This window comes from Tinamus guttatus, unplaced genomic scaffold (assembly GCF_059628265.1).
Source record: "Tinamus guttatus ecotype Peru unplaced genomic scaffold, ASM5962826v1 Tinamus_guttatus_pri_ptg000070l, whole genome shotgun sequence".
In the NCBI taxonomy this organism is placed as follows: domain Eukaryota; kingdom Metazoa; phylum Chordata; class Aves; order Tinamiformes; family Tinamidae; genus Tinamus; species Tinamus guttatus.
Window position 1 is genome coordinate 600956 of NW_028288604.1, and position 16545 is coordinate 617500.

The 16545-nt window shown below is 42.5% G+C and overlaps 2 protein-coding genes across 3 annotated transcripts in view; both read right to left on the minus strand.

The window, feature by feature from the left end:
• Positions 1 to 2202, minus strand: part of SNX14 (sorting nexin 14) — a 46239-nt gene extending 44037 nt beyond the window's left edge. Inside the window, exons 1-4 of the mRNA XM_088519777.1 lie at positions 2063 to 2202; positions 1756 to 1876; positions 1141 to 1217; positions 949 to 1027 (exon numbers count right to left, since the gene is read on the minus strand). Of these exons, the coding sequence (XP_088375903.1) occupies positions 949 to 1027; positions 1141 to 1217; positions 1756 to 1876; positions 2063 to 2202 (417 nt within the window). The remainder of the gene's footprint in view (positions 1 to 948; positions 1028 to 1140; positions 1218 to 1755; positions 1877 to 2062) is intronic.
• Positions 2203 to 14791: 12589 nt separating this feature from the next.
• SYNCRIP (synaptotagmin binding cytoplasmic RNA interacting protein) overlaps positions 14792 to 16545 on the minus strand; it is a 23774-nt gene continuing 22020 nt past the window's right edge. For both annotated transcript variants that reach the window (XM_010218845.2, XM_010218844.2), the window contains exon 11: positions 14792 to 16545. This exon is cut by the window's right edge. The gene's annotated coding sequence lies outside the window, so the exon portion shown is untranslated.

Genomic DNA, 16545 nt, shown 5'->3' on the forward strand with positions numbered 1-16545 from the left:
AAATATTAAACAACTGTAATTAATTATTCAATATTTTAAAAACAATAAAAGTTTACTTCTAAAATTACAGAGGAAGTCGCAACATTAAAACAAAGGAAATTACTAAGTTGCTGGTGTGGTATTTTAAAACATACCTCAACTATCTATCCCTCTTTTCCCTTAAGGTTTTCATCCTTTTGCAATTTTTGCTATGGGGCACGTCCTGGACACCATCACTCGCAATCGAATTAAAGAAAACATCCTTCTAGCTCTGAGGACAGACATTGGCAACTGAATCGATAAATCTTTTGTATTTCATCAATTGCCTCCAAGGTGGGGAAAAAAAAAACACACACACACAAACAAAAAGAAAAGTAACTGCAGATACTATTTTTTGAGAACAAGGCATAACAAATTTATTTGAAGACATTTACCGATTTGGGGTCTTCCTAGAAACAGTCATTATTTTGTTGTTATTTGAATAAACGCACTAACTTCTCTGTTACAGCTTTGTCTAAAGAGTAACTACCTATAAACGCATATTCAGCGTCATTACAGAAATCTTTGTAGTGGAGCATATCACTTCTCAACCTCCAGAGACTTAAGTAGGTTAAAATCAGAACTTTCCAAGACTAAGAGATGTTTTTTAATGACGCAAACTTAAACTGCTCCTCCCCACACACTACCCAAACTATATGCATTTCCTGAGGTCTGGGCACATTACTACAAAATCAATGATATATGTGAGAAACAAGTATGTCACCTTGCTTCTCTGTCCTTGGTATATGCTCTAAATGGATTTTTGCAAGAACAAGTTAACCTATGCAGGAACTACCTTTGACTTGCTTCTACTGGTCCAGAAGTAACATGTCTAAAGGGGACACAAAAGGAAAACAAGCCAAAAGAGAACCTCCCCCCACCAACACACATACTTATTTCGAGAAACTAAAGAAATGAAGCAGCATTTACCTCTGAGAGGGATGCATCAACCTTTGAAGGCACTTTCAGGTCCAGCCATGGCTGATAGTTTTCTAGAAGCAAAGCAGGCCTGTAGGAGAGTGCAGAAAGGCTCATGTAACAATGTTGGACTGAAAGTTTCCTACTGCCACAAACAGAACATAATCAACTTTAAGGTTACCAGTGCCAGGTATTTGACTTTACCTGTGTCTCTTGCATTTGACCTTGCCACAGACAGCACAACTGTGACCATGGGGAAACAGCTCTGGGAGTTCTAACTGCTAAGAGAGAACATTTGGACAGGTTTTTAGTCCTCAAAATCAAAGCTTCCTCAATATAGTGGTACACTAGTCAATTTGCCTTTCTGTATATGGTTATCGAGAACGGAACAGCATAAAGACAAAGTTGTTAAAAAAAAAATAGGAGGTGATTAATATATGATTTATCAAGCATTGCGCACCATCTGCTACCGAATTTCCAAAAGTGAAGAATTAGTGGATGGCTAGAAAATAGCATCCACAAATACTCCTAATAGAAATCTTTACAGACACGCTGTCAATCTGATGGGACTTTGCATTAATATATGAAACACCCAGATTTTATTCATCATACGAGTACACCTGCTGTCAGACAGTCCTTAATAAGAAGATATTAACTGCATTTATGTCATAATTTCTGTCTAACTCTGCTTGTAAAATACTATCCACATCTGCTGGGTGGAATAGATATGGGGGCGACAGAATATGGCAGTTATGTCCATAGCTATCTTTAAATACAAAGCTTAAAGAACGTGTGAAACCATGAACGGGCATAATTTACCTTAGGTTTATATTTTATATTGAAAAGAATATTTGGCAGGAGAGAATCTGGTCCTAGCGAGCAGTAGAAGGTGACAACACCAGCCACAAACGACCAGAAGATCATCAAAACGTGAAGATACCTTCAAAAGGAAAAGAAAACGTCACCCGGGGGGAAGCGCCGGCACGGCACGGCACGGCACGGCACGGCCCTTCTGCTCGTGCACACGCACGAACACCGCTATTTCTTTGGCTGGTAGCCCGAGCCCGGCCGCCCCGCCGGAACCGGCCGCCCCGGGCCCCGCCCCGGCGCCGCGCGCGGCCGTTACCGGTTGAGCAGGAGGGTGGCGGCGCCCAGCGCCAGCAGCAGGCAGCAGAACAGCGGGTACTGGCGGCAGGTCTCGCGCAGCGCCGCGGCGCCCCGCGCGCGCCGCCGCAGCCGCTCCCGCGCCGCGCGCACCCACCGCATGGCCGCGCCGCGGCCCAGCCGCAGGCCCAGGCCCAGGCCGCCGCCGCCGCCGCCGCGCCGGGAGCGCAGGGGCGGAGCGGGAGGCGCCGCTTCCGCCGCCCGGCGCCACGTGGGCGCCGGCGTCACGCGGCGGGGCGGGAAGGCGGGGGCGCGGCGGGCGCCATGTTGCCGGCGGGGGCAGCCCTACGTGGCGGCGCCCTCCGCGCCGGGCTGGGCGGCCCGGCCCGGCTCCTGCCGCCCGTGCCCCCCGGCATGGAGCGGGGCGGCCCCTGCCCGGCTCCTGCCGCCCGTCCCCCCCGGGATGGAGGGGGGCGGCCCCTGCCCGGCTCCTGCCGCCCGTCCCCCCCGGGATGGAGGGGGGCGGCCCCTGCCCGGCTCCTGCCGCCCGTCCCCCCCGGCATGGAGCGGGGCGGCCCCTGCCCGGCTCCTGCCGCCCGTCCCCCCCGGCATGGAGGGGGGCGGCCCCTGCCGCCTGGAGGGGAGAGAGAAGCAGAACGAAGCTGTACCCAAATTGGGGGAGAAAAAATAAAAATCATGTAATAATAAAAGCAGTCGTGGCGTTTCCAGGGAAGACTGGTCTCCGCGGGCAGATGGTCCCGCACGCAGCGCGCCGCGGCCGGGCTGCGTTTGAGCCCTGCTGTGTCGCGCACTGCGCTGGGCCCTGTGAACAGCAGCGCTGCGGAGCGGGCGCTTACGAAGCGCGAGGGGCTGCTCGGTGCACTGCACAGGAGGGCAGGGGTGTCCTGCTGGCGTGGTGACCGACAGCAGCACTGAGCCGTCAGGAGCCCCACACGTACCTCGAATGTCACTAACTGCGTACAGAAAGGGAACCGGGGACACAGAACAGGGAGGAAACATCCTCCTTTGAACCTGAGAACATGCAGACTAACTTCAGGCTGCATCTAGCTACATCTAGAATGTAGCTTAGTGCCAGGGACGTAGAATTTGAAGCCAAGTTCACTTTAATGAAAAAGCCTTCAGGTGTCCCAGGAGTCACGAGCTTTCCAGTGGCTTGAATGCCTTCAGCACGGCTCACGTTGGAGGCGCCACGTTACGTTAATGGACACGGTGGTTGTGGGAAGATCAGGGTGCAAAATAAAAGCTCTCAACCACCCTGGCCTGGGAAATTCTATTTAGAGATAGGAATTTTGAGTTACAAATGCAAAAGAAACCCGCTTGACTAGAAGTGGCTGCTTTAAGTCATCAGGAGAAGCTGGTGTTGCTTTGTGTGTTTATTTCCACTAGCCCCACACAGGCAAACAATACGCAAACACACATAAAACACTCCTGCACCAAAGATTTAGAAAACTAAAGCCAAAAGGAGCGCCCAGGCGAACACTTCCCTCGTGTTTGCCACAGTATGCAGCACTTCCCCTGACCGGGGGCAGGTCAAATGCTCTGGTTTGGCTTCAGCATGCTGACCTTTCTCAGAGCCTGGCAAAAGCCCACGGCAGGATTGAGTTTCTTTAAGCGTCTCTGCACAGTGTTGGTTCATGTCATTGCTTGTGTCTTCCATTTCAAAAATAAGGTGTATATAAAGAGCAAATTTCTGTGCAGCCTTTATCTAGAGGAAATTAATTTTCCTCATAAACACTCTATTTATTGCCTTATTACTTTATTCACAACTTATTTATTTTGCTATAATTTAATAAGGAAGGAATAGCTTCCAAAAAAAAAAAAAAAACACTATAATTCTTAAAATACTTCATCACACCATCATGGAGCTGTCAAAACACCACAGGACGTTACCTGCACAATGAACCAGTAGGAGGCTGGAATATAAGTCAAACTTCTGCTTCCATTTGTGTCCTGGGTAAAGGACGTTGGGCAACGTTGCTTTGAATTGCATCTTTACCTTAAAATGTTCACATTCACTTTTGGGGCTACTTGTGCCTTGTCATCTGAAAAGCTGTGTGATTTCCCTAAGTTTACAAAATCAGTTCTACAGCAGTAAGTATGAACTTACAAAGGGGGTGGGGATGAGTGTTTTGGTGTGGAAAAATCATACATTTCATTACACAACTGCAATATTCTAGCTTCATAACACTAAATCCAGTTTTCTTCTAACACCTCCTCACCACCCCTGAATTACAATTATATATAGCCATAAGCTGCCTCAGCAGGTCTGTATGCTTTGCTTATACTAGATTTTTTGGTTAGTCTGCTTATATAATTTATATATCTGCTGGGCAGACACAACAACAACCTGCTTTATCCCATCCTTCTCTGCCACGGAGCCAGCACTGTTGGCACTGCGGATGCATCCTAACCCTTCCTTCTGTGACTGCTCAGGTGGGTCAGGTCAGCTGCGAGACAGAGCTGAGGTTTGTTTCCCAACAACAACAGAAAGGGAAGTCAGATACTGACGAGACTTTCAGAAACTACATTGAACTTTATGTGGGAAAGGAGAGCTTTAACCATTCCCCATATTTATATCAAATAAAATCAAATTCAGATCCCTGTAAGTACAAATATTTAGTTTTTTTTTTTCTTTAATTACTTAGCAGATAGCTCAAAAAATGGTGATTCAGATACTAAGAAAATTAAGCATTAATGGATACCTTAGACTTAAGCTGACTGGCACCTGGCAGAATCCAGATCTTCAGGGAGAAAAAGGCCAGGAACCTCTTCTGGTAAGGAAATTTAAATGAAAACTTACAGCAAGTGAGAGACTATCCAAGGGGTTGGTTTAGTGTTCCCCTCTGGATTGATGCTGGGGAAAGGAGAAGACACTGAGGAAATACTGAGCAGGCCCTAATTTCACCAAGACAAGCACAGTCCATTTGGATAAACCTGCATGAAGTAGAAGAAAGAAAATGGCAATGTGTTCAGGGCAGTTTTAGCTTGAGAAACTCTGGCTCCAAAGAAGAAAGCAAAAAGATTCATAGCAATACTAGTATATGCCAGACTTTCTCCAATGATTACATTAAAAGGATTGTTCTGAACACTTTTTTAATAAACTAAATTATGAGAATTGAGATATTAGAGATCAAGATAAGTAGTTTTTCCTGTTGTAGCTGGCAGTTTGCAGAGCGTGAAAGCAGACGGGCATAGAGGGGAGAGCTGCAGGATGTGTAGAAGAAAAAGTTACAGACTATGGGGAATGGAGAGGCCTGCAAAATAAGAATTTAAAAAAGAAATCAAGGAAGAGGTATAAAATAAAGGGAGACACTTATCTGATACAAGAGACATTCTCCAGTTTGTTGTTTGGGAACAAACCCGAGAAGGTTGTTCTTCCTTCGTTCTTCCTTTGTCCTTCCTTCCCTGAGAAGGAAATGAGGCATTTTTTCCTGAATTGCGAGTTGCTTTTTGAACAGCCATGAGCATTTAACGTCCACAAAATCACGCAGAAAGGACTTAATGCTGCTTAATTACACTGTGCAAGTGAGGATAATTCTTTGAGCATCCATGTGTCTGTTTCACTTAACGTTTTTCATTAGAAAGACAATGAAAACTTGTTCCCTATGCAGCATCCGTGCTGCTTATGATCTTAAACAGACTCTTTGTCCACTTCAGCTGCCTTTTCCCAAGTGAAGATTCCTGCTCCAGTTAATTGTTCTTTCCATGGGAGTAACTTTTGCACCTTTGCCCATCTTATATTTTCCCCTCTTTGTCCTTTTCCAGCTCTACTATATCCCGTTCTGCAGTAATGTCGTAGGGAGGTGCTGCAGCAAAGGGAACAAAACAGCCCATGAAATGCTATTTATTTTAGTAGCACTGATGACTCCTCAAGTTGTTCCTTAAAATTATTTTTGGCCCAAGGGAATAAAGGATCCTCCTGAAATGTTCAGATAGCCAAGAAGTTCCATCAATAGAACTTTCAGAAAAAGAAAAGTATTAGCAGAAAGCAGACTTTCTGCTAATATTGTATGCCATATCTAGTGACATTACTCCTGTAAATCCAGTTGTGGTGATATGTACGTTCATCACAGGGACTCACTAGCCAGGTTAGGATTCCACAGAGAGGCTTTTACTTTGAACCATTAGTTTCTCAGACAACAGGAAGTGTTTAAAAGCAGTGCAGGGTAGAAATAAATCACCATTAATTACCACCCTCAGAAAATTACTTGATTACATGTCAGTTAAGTCTTTCATCAGCCACTTTACAGAAATTGTTACAGAACCAGCTGTGTAAGATACTGTTTTAATTACTTTTTGTTTACTGAAAATGTAGACTGGGAATTTGACATTTTTTCCTGGATAGAGGGGAAAAAAATTCAGAACAGTTACAGAGATTATAAAAAAAACAACGGGACGTAAACGTTAAGTTTTCCTGGCGAGAATGTGGAATACCTGAAAAGAGCAAAACAATTCTGATTTATGGCCACAGACAAAATGAGGCTGTGCAAGTGCACGAACAGAGGGTTATTCTTCACGAGGTTGAATTTTGAAGCTTTTTGAAAACAACATTTTGAAGGACGTGAGCAACCTATTGGTGTTACTTATTTTGTGGGGTAACTTGAGAACACATCTCATGATTAAGCTCCACAGTAAGAGGAATATGGCAGCTTTAATCAGAGAATTTAAGAAGTGGGGCTCCGTACCAAGCTTTGCAAGGCCAAGGGTGTTTTTTACAGCTCACAGTTGATCAGTGTCGTCTGTTCTCTCCCAGACAGTTGATACGTAAGTTTCCAAGTCCAGACAAAATCATTTTTCTTGGAGTGTTGGAATAAACAGAAAAATGGTACTGTGCCATATTACACAAACAAGTTCACCTACTTAACTAGCTAGCATTTTAGCTGGGAAAGACACGATAGCTATAAAAGACATCATAGCTGGAGCTATTAAAATCTGAGATTATATGGGGGATTATTACTAACACTCAGTATTACTCTGAAGCAAACCAGAAATTGTTTTAGAAAACATAGGTAATAAATTCTCCACTGATCCTTATCATCCAGTTTGGATAGGGTAAACTAAAGGTTCAAGTGCAGTCCTATTGTGGTGGGTTGTCTGCATCCAAGCCCATGCATTTAGGGATCCTCAGTGGTGGGGACCAGTGCCCAGCTCTTCTCCCTGCTCTTCGTCTTCCCTTTCATTTCTTCATTAGATCAGGAGGATCAGTCAAGGTCACACTACATCAGTGTCTCCCTTCTCTGTCCCTGAATCCCCAGGGCAATAGTTAAAGGTCAGCACAGAGAAAGGAGCAAAACAGAAGCCAAGGATCATAAGGAGAAGCTGCTCTGGAAGCAGAGGAAAAACATATTAGCATGCTTAGTCCAGCTGTCTGAGTGCAAAATTGCTTACCTGAGTTTCACCAAGAATTCAGCACCTGCATCAGTCTCCACTGGCTCCTCACTCCCCTGCGCTTCTCGTCAGCAACACTCCCATCTCCTGCCGAGGCTTCGGAGATGCTGCTCGTCACGCGCCGTGCGCTGCCTGCAGAGAAAACCACCTCTCCCTGAAACCCCTCCGTGAAACCAACTGTCTTTGTCTTGATCATCAGCACTCAGCATGTGCGAAACCTGATTTCTTCTTGATAAGTGTTATCCTGCCAAACTGAAATTTGGCAAACACATTCCACATCATTGTCCAAGTCACCTGATGTTCTGCATTGCCAGATTCCAAGCAGCCTTCCTTTTTCAACTTTTTCCCACCTTTTCACCTGACAAAGGTTTTTGCACCTGGGAGCCTTATAACAAAAGTCACTTTACACTTCAGTAAGTGTATTTTCTGGTATAAGAAAACTTGAGGAAACCAAGCAAAAAGAATAGCAATCTTCAGGCTGGCAGTAACGACGTCATTTCCTAGCTCTTCAGCTGCCTTCAAGATGTCTTTTTTTCCAAGCATTCACTGATCTTTACCGGTGCCTCCATTTCTGACATGCGAAGGCCACCTTCAGTGCAAAATATACCCTCTCCGGGCTGCCAGCCCACCAAGTCTCCACATAATCCTGAGAAAGGAATGACCAGCATCTTCTCTCTTTCAGGATGCTGGGCTTGCATTAGACACTCCTCTGGGAAAAAAAGAAACAACTGGAGTCTCTTAACTAGACTCCTTGGGTTTCAGCACAAACACAGGAGCATCCTAGCCAATCCCTTTGTACTTAGGAGCTCTTTGGGACTGTCCTGAGCTTGGAATCTGCAAGAGCCCATCTTCTGCAGACCCAGTCCTACCACTCCCTGGCTGCCAACAGGCTCCTAAGAGGGACACCTAACTATCTCTTTTGGTTCCCTGGATCAAAAGACATTCAAATGAAGCCAATACTGTGTTCCCTCAGTTAGGAGATGCTGTCGGCTCCACAACAGTCTTAACCAGTTATTTTTTCTCATTGCCCTAGTTTAGCCCACCCATTAAGGGATTAAAAGGGGAGTGGGCAGCAAAGGTATGTTGTAGCAAATGAGATGGAAGAACTCCTTGCATGCATTGAAAAGCGTTCAGCATTTGCAGCCTAATACATGAGATATTCAAAACTGTCTCTTACTTCTCTGGAGCTGAAGGTATTAGACAGTATCACTTCCAAATAGCAGATTTGAGCTGTAGAATTTCACCTATCTCCCAGAACAGAGCATTTGAAATAGCAGCACAAAGCAGAGTGGCAGTTTTCATAGCTTGTTTTCTACTTTGTTGTATTTCAAGTTATCTTCCTATCAGGGATACTTTAGTTAAAAGACTTCTTCAGTTCTCTTGGATGCATTTCTACTTTCTTCTGAATTTTCCACTAAGATAAAGTGGTCATGATTATGGCAGCCAGGACAGAATTTTCTTACCTTTTAACATGAAATCCAAGGATCCTGTCTCTGCTCTTGACTTGAAGGGGAAGACCCATCATCTGCAGAGCAGTCTGAGAGCTCCTTTCACATCAGACGGCAGCTGCTAGATAGTGTCTCAGCTTTATATATACATATATACGTCTACTTGCTATTTGCAGGAAAAGGACAGAGAAATTAACAGCTGAAAAGATTCCACCATGTTCTAACTTGGGTAAATGAAGTTGTCCCACTTTGTGGTCTGCTGAGAAAGCTGTTTCTTCAGCTATTTTGCCTGCAACCCCAACACGTGTATATCTTGCCAGAAGCTTAGCTAAGATACACCTGATGGTCTTCTTGTGCCCACTGGTAGATGATTTGATGATTTCTTTCCAACTGTTCTATCACATTACTTTTTTTTTTTTTTTTTTTTTTTCCCCCTCCAGGAGGGAGACAAAGATATGTTTTCCATGAAGCTTCCCCAAATATGGAATATTTGACATTCTATTCAGGTCAATTTTTAAAATATTTTCTCTGTATTCCTCTGAGGGGAAATCTTCCTGGTTGCCATCATTGCTAAAGAAAGGAGAAAAAAAAAAAAAGAAAAGAAAAAAGAGAAAAAAAAAGAAAAAAGAGAAAAAAAAGAAAAAAAAGAAAAATGCCACCCCAAGGTATTTATAGGCAAATATATTCCCCTTCTTCGCCCACCCCCCAGGACTTTCTGTCCTTCAAGATATCCGAGTCAAGACTTCAAGGCTGTGTTCTTTTTTAAACTATTTTGAAGGAAGTTTTTTTCAGTCATTAAGTACAATTTTACTTTAATAGGGTAGTCTAGGATCACTCCACATCAATTTTACATATGGCTAAGGGGTAGAGGTCCAGGCGTCTCAAGATGAGCACACTGGATAGTCAGTTGTGTCAAGACCTGGTCTGGATTTATCAGCTGAGGCCCATTAAAGTGCACACTCACCCGGCAGTGCAGCAACATCACAAACGTCCCAGTCTGCAATTCTATTTACATTTTTTTGCAGGTGTTTTATTTATGGGTCTATAAATACCATGATGTTGATTATCCAATACTGATTGAGCCAAGAACTTTGGAATTCTTTCAGGTTAGCTATGATGCATGTTTATTTTGCTCAGAAGCACTGCCCAAAAGTAAACAAACTGCACACTGGTGAGAAAAAGATAAAAAAATAAAGAAGTGTTACCTCACAGTAACTGCCACTCTCTTAAGGCACATTCATCCTTGTCCTGTATCCAAGAATTCAAGACACAGAACACGTGCATGCCATTTAAGCCACATGTCCTTGGAAGGGGACACATAAATTTAAATGTTCTCCCTAAAGCCCTTTCAGAGATAGGTTTTCATTTTGGTTCGTCCCTCTCTCCACACATCAATTCGTATTGGATACGGGAATGCTAAAACACGCTGTGCCAGGGGCAGCTCATATTTCTTCACAGAACCGAATAGAGACCACAGGAACCTCTCACATCTTGCTCGGCTCTAACTTTGCCCAGCCATCTTACCTTAAAACACGTTTGCTAAGCTCACGGTTGCTCCCATGTCAAACTGCACACAGATTTTGAACAGGAGGGTTACCTGAAGTCCACATCTTCCTGTTTGGATGTGCTTTTTCTCCAGCATGCAGATTACCACACCACATTACTTACTGACAAATCTGTGTGGATACGTTACACCACTGGAATAGAAGAAACAGGCTGATTCAAAGGAATTTAGAAATCTAACAGATGCTTAAAACACTTTATGATTTTAAGCAGTACAAAGCAGGAGCTGACCATCATCCACCTTTATCAGTTACTTCTCTAGTTTTTCTTTGCTAACTCTACGCTCAAATTAGGTAAGCCTTAAACTCACTTCAGTGCCAAATCAGCTTGTTTCACACATAAGCCATCACTGAAGGTAGGTTGAGCTAAAACAAAACTCTACACTTCCCATAAGAGACGATCACCTAAACCACTCAGAAAGCAAAAACACCAAAATAAACAATCAATTCCATGTGTTTTTCACACTAGCATGCCATTAAAAAGAATGCAAAGTATCATTTATTATGCGATTCCCACACTGAGATTACTTCTATGCAAAAACAGGTTGCAAATCACACACACAAACACAAAAAAGGAAATAATACATTTTCTTAAAATCAAATATATTTAAAGCCTTCCAGATTCTTCCAGCTTTAACCTGAGACCTATCTCACTGGAGTTAACCCAATATTGAAATTAGTTTTCAAGAAGTTTCTCAGAGAGATATTGCACTAACCTTGTGAGCGCTTAATGGGTCAAAGTTATGCATATTTCTCAACTACATGAAGTCAGTTGCCTTGTTCTCCCTTTAGAGCTTAAAGCGACCTAAAACTTGTGACACCTCTAATGTTTTCTGAGGCAGGCTGTGCCAGTTCACCTTCATCATTCAAGCCTAATTTTCTGTTAGCATAAAATCTGCAACATACTTTTTCACTTGGAAATTTTGCAAAATTTGAAGGAACGTACATGCTATGGTTTTCTTCAGAGTAACTTTTAAGTGTAGCACTTAAAAGCAAGCACAAACCACCTACACTTTTACAAAAATGTGTTAATCTGAATAAAGCCCTCTAGTGACACTACCCTTTAAGTAACATTGCAACTGCACTCATTAATGGAAGTACTAATCACAAGTACAGACTTCTTGTGAAAATTGCTGCTGTCTTCTGCTAAAATATCAATTTAAGTATATACACAAAATACAAGAATTCTGGTAATGGTGGATGCAGAAGCAAGTTAATCCCTTAGAGAAGCCATTTGCACTGGATGAGCAACATTTCGCTGCACTATTTGTTGAATACCTTGGGCCAGGAAAAGCCCTTTAGTAGCTACTTAAATGCAGTAGTACTGAGGATTTAAGTCACCTTTGAACTGTGTGATACATCTACATCTTGGTAGGGGGAATTTATTTTGGGGTGTTTAGCTCCTCGAAGGGAGCTCAAAGTTATAAAGGTGTTTTATAGCATCTGGCTTCACTGACAGCAGCGGTCAAGCTTGTAACCATAAAATATGCTGAAATGACACTTAGAATATAATTTTTAATGCATTAACAGGTTATCTGTGAAACAGCCTTTGTTGAATTCCTTTACAGGCAGTTTTTTTTTTAATCCCCAAATGACAACATTCACTAACTACTGTTTTTAATAACTACCGCTAGTGAGAGAATTAGGTGTGTTCTTCATACTCCTGAAGAGAGAAAAAAACAGCATCTGTTATTGGACACAGTAGTTATTTGACATAGTAGTGCAAAAGTAGAAATGCTACGATGGGAACCAGAAACCATACCTGATGATCATCCAAATCCTGACTCTTTCAGTGACTGACTGCGTAATCCCTTTAATTGCTCCGATTGCTAATCTGTGAGCAGAATAAAATAAAAATATCAACTAAGTCTCTATGGAGCATTTTGAAAAATTTTAAGTACTGAACAGATTAACCGCTATCAGTTTACATTTAATTCACTTCCCACTGAAGTGGACACAAAGTTGCAGTTTGAAAAACCTACCACCTTCCTGATTTTCCTCATGGCTGCAAGATGAAGAGTCAATTCAGCAAGATATTTAATGTGGAGTTTAGGCTCTGGAAGCCATTTATGTGCTAAAAAGTCTATTTCTACTTACAATTATCTTCAATTATCTTCAAATGGCATAAGCAATTCTACTGGTAAGAAGTAAAACGAAGAATGTATTTCATGACTTCCTTAATGCAAGGAATCTACAGAGTAGGACTAAAGGTTGGATCTTCTACAGGCTAATGACCAAAACTAGAAAAAATAGAATGAGAAAAATAAAATTGTACAGTAATGACTTGAAGGCTGTTTTAGTTGGGACAAAAGAAATTAAGTGTTCTGGTTCATAGCTAAAGGAGGAGGGCATAACAGATCACAAATTAACCAGTACTGGAATATCAAAATTGAGGCATATAAGAGAAGCCTGAAGAATGTGCAAGGAAGCTGACACAACCACCACATTAAATTACTTTCATACTGGTGGTGATCCACAAACTGAAGCACCAAAAGTTCCACAGGAACTTAAGGAAAAATTTCTTAACAGTGAGGGTGACAGAGCCCTGGAACAGACTGCCCAGAGAGGCTGTGGAGTCTCCTGCTCTGGAGATCTTCAAAACCCGCTTGGATGCAGTCCTGTGCCACGTGCTCTAGGTGACCCTGCGTGTGCAGGGGGGTTGGACTAGATGATCTCTAGAGGACCCTTCCAACCTTAATGATTCTATGACCCCATACCAGGATTTCGTCACCACTTCTTTTTCTTGGGTACATAAATACTAGCAGGCAATAGTAAGTCACATGAACTCTATAAATAGAAGTAATCCTGATTTCTGATGCTGTTCATTTTATATGAATGGCTACCACAAAATGGGTATTGGCTTTGGAGCAGAGAGCAAATTTTGAGCTCAAAGGAATGAAAGAATCCTTGGAAGCACATTGTATCAGGTGAGAGAATAACAAGTTCACTTTTCAAATATTCACCTTGTATTTACTTACCCACCTACCATTACTGTGGTTCCTATGCTGCCACAGATGATGTTTCAGATTTTTTTTGGTAGGCTTTTGCTATGTACCTGGAAGTCTGATAGTCTAAAGGAGCTTTCACAAAGATGGTTTCAAATCATGAATGCAACCAGATGTTCCCAGATGAATTAAGCCATGCAGCATCCACTTCAAAGGTGGCCATTCCAAAGCGAGTAAGTTGGCAGAAAAATCTCCCCACCATCTCTCGGCAAGCGAAAGGAATCATTACCTGAGACCATCACCTCCCTCCAGCTTCCAGCCAACACGCGAGCCCTCATGGTAGTTCAGTCTACACTAACAACTGATGTAAACCAGAAGAAAAAAAAAAAAAGACTCCTTTGTCCTGTGGAGTTTGTAAGAAAGGTGTAATTGAACACTTGAACAGTTTTCATCAGACTCCCAGATAACAGTTCAACGTCAGAGCTTCTCTGAAGCTGTACGTCTGTATGAATTACAGTGCTGTCAAGCGACAATAAATTATCCTTCTCTCCCCCTCACCCGTGCTAAAAACCAAGAAGTCTCCAGCTAGACGCGCTCACCCACTGCCACGCGCCGCTTCAGCCTGACGAGCAGCCCCAGGGACGCAGCGGGGTTCCCGGCACGCGCGGGGCCGGCCGAGGCGCTCGCTGCGGGGCACCGCGTGCGGCCGCGGCTTGGCCACCGGCGGCGCGCTCGGCGGCCCAGCGCGCTCGTCTCCCCCAGCACCGACTGCTGATGCTTGCTGCTGCGTTTTGAACAACTGGAAGTTTCTACTAAGCTGTCACTAATGCAAGTGAGGGAGTAACACTCCTATTTTCACGGAATATATCAACTTCAGCACATGCTATTTAAACAATAATTAAAAGCCAAATGTTTATGCCCTTGTATAAAAGTCTCCCCTCGCTGGTTTACAGAAGCGCCAACAGAGCGGTGAGGCTGAACACACGAAGCTTCTGCAAGAACTATCAAAGGCACAAAGGGAAAGAAGTTGCAGCCAAAAATAACATTTCTATCCTGAAATATTAACTTTGGAAAACTACCTTGAGAAGAAGCTAAGCTTGCTTTAGATTTTATCATACTCCCACCCCTGCCAGGAACAGCTACTCTTTTAGATTTTAGGACGATACTTAGATAATCCGAGAGATGTATGATGCAGAAATTCAGAAATTCTTAATATACTCAAAGTTGTTCCTAGTATACCTACAACAACAGCCTTCCTCCAAACACTACAACGGAAGACTTAAAACTTTGGGTCATAACAATAGCCGTCCATTAAAAAAAATAACTCACAGCTGTATGTCCTACGTGAAATCCCATTAAACAACAAAAATGAATGTTAAAACAAAAGTATAATTTAAAAAGCTGTGTATTGGAGTGTTTATAAACCAGAAGTGTTAAGCAGCAGAAGTTCCCGATTTCGTATGAAATTCAGCCAGGCTTCGAGCTCCGGAACGGCTTACGGACCGACGTGGCGCTACGGGCTACGCTCCGCTCAGTCCTTGCCGGGCAGTGTCAGCAGAGAAAACCTACGGTGCAAACGGTCACGGGCAGCAGAACGCGTTTAAGTCAGCACTTGCCTTCAACACGCCAAAGGAATTGTGCATTTTATGCTCCTTTGTCACCAAAGCACTCCCCGCAGCAGGAGCCTTGCTGCTGTCAAACATTTCAAGTTTACCAACACCCAGTGCAACCCAACTGATGGTGTGTATATGCACTTGCCCATTCTCAGCAATGTTTCCATACTTAATATTGAAGAGCTTCTCATTACAAAACCAAATTTAAAGCTTTCCAAGTAACATTTTTTTTTGATTTTTCCCCCCCACAACATTAATCACCACATGCAATTTTGTTTTCTGATCATTTTGCTAAAAAACTGCACCAATATCAGAACAGTGCAAATCATATTTAATTTTAAAAGTTATAATGGCTTGAGTTCATAATTAGAGGGAACACTGTCAAGATCTTGGTATTTTGCTCACTCACCATTGCTTGCAACCCATTAAAAACAAAGTTTCCTGTCAAATTTGACATTTTTTTCCTATAGTCCCCCATGCTTTTTTTTTCCTTAAACCAGAGCTGAAATTAAGGATATTATCCACAATTTCAACACATGTAGTGCTTTAATATCAATGTTTTTATGCACTTGCGTCAACTGTTGTAATTCCATAAATACTTTCCCCCTCCCTCCTCACCCCTCAATTTCCAGACTAAGAGCTGGTCACCAGCACTTGTGATCCCACAAGCATTTTTTTATTTTTCAGCAATGGAGAGGCTTCAAGAATACGAAATCTGAGGACCTCCCCACTCCTCTGGCCCCCAGTTATTTCTTTTTTTTTTCCTTTTGTAACAAGTTCAAAATTGGTTTACACACCTTGACAGTGTTCCTTATAAAACCATATGACAGTAAAAGTGCCAGTAGGCATGGCAACCTCTTTGAAGGGAGCATTTAAACTCCTTGGCACTGGGAGTGCCAGCACCAAGGATTACATTGAAATTCAAAATTATACTTAAGGCTACAATTAGCAAACCCACTTTCCATAAGCCTAATGTCCTATCACTATATTTTAAAATTCAGAAGCTAATGCAACTGTATATTCTTCTGCTCAAATTTCAGGAAAAAAAAAAAGGTACTTTAGCAAGGGCAGTATATGATACTGTGGTAGCAAATATCTCTTAAGCATCGACTAGTCATTTCACCATCATTCACTTACTTTGTCTAAAGTTCAAAACTGGCAAGGCACATTTACATATTCCAATGAATACTTGACAATTTTAAATTACACTTCATGTCCCAGCTATCCCAGTAATTGACATACAACATACTAAAATGGTTTATTAAGATAACAAAAAAAAAAAATCATTAATGTGAAACATACAGGCTATTGGCAACCACTAGTCTAAAAATTATGTAAATACAAGTAAACATACTGAAATGTGTGCGATTCTAAGTTTTTAACCAGAAGATCTCTGTACTAACACACATTTATATTAATGACACATAAAAAAAATAAAAACTTTATTACAAAAATAAGTTACACTCGCCTCCAGCTTACAGTATAAAACAATTTTATTTGCAGGAATGCAAAATGATTGTTTGCCATG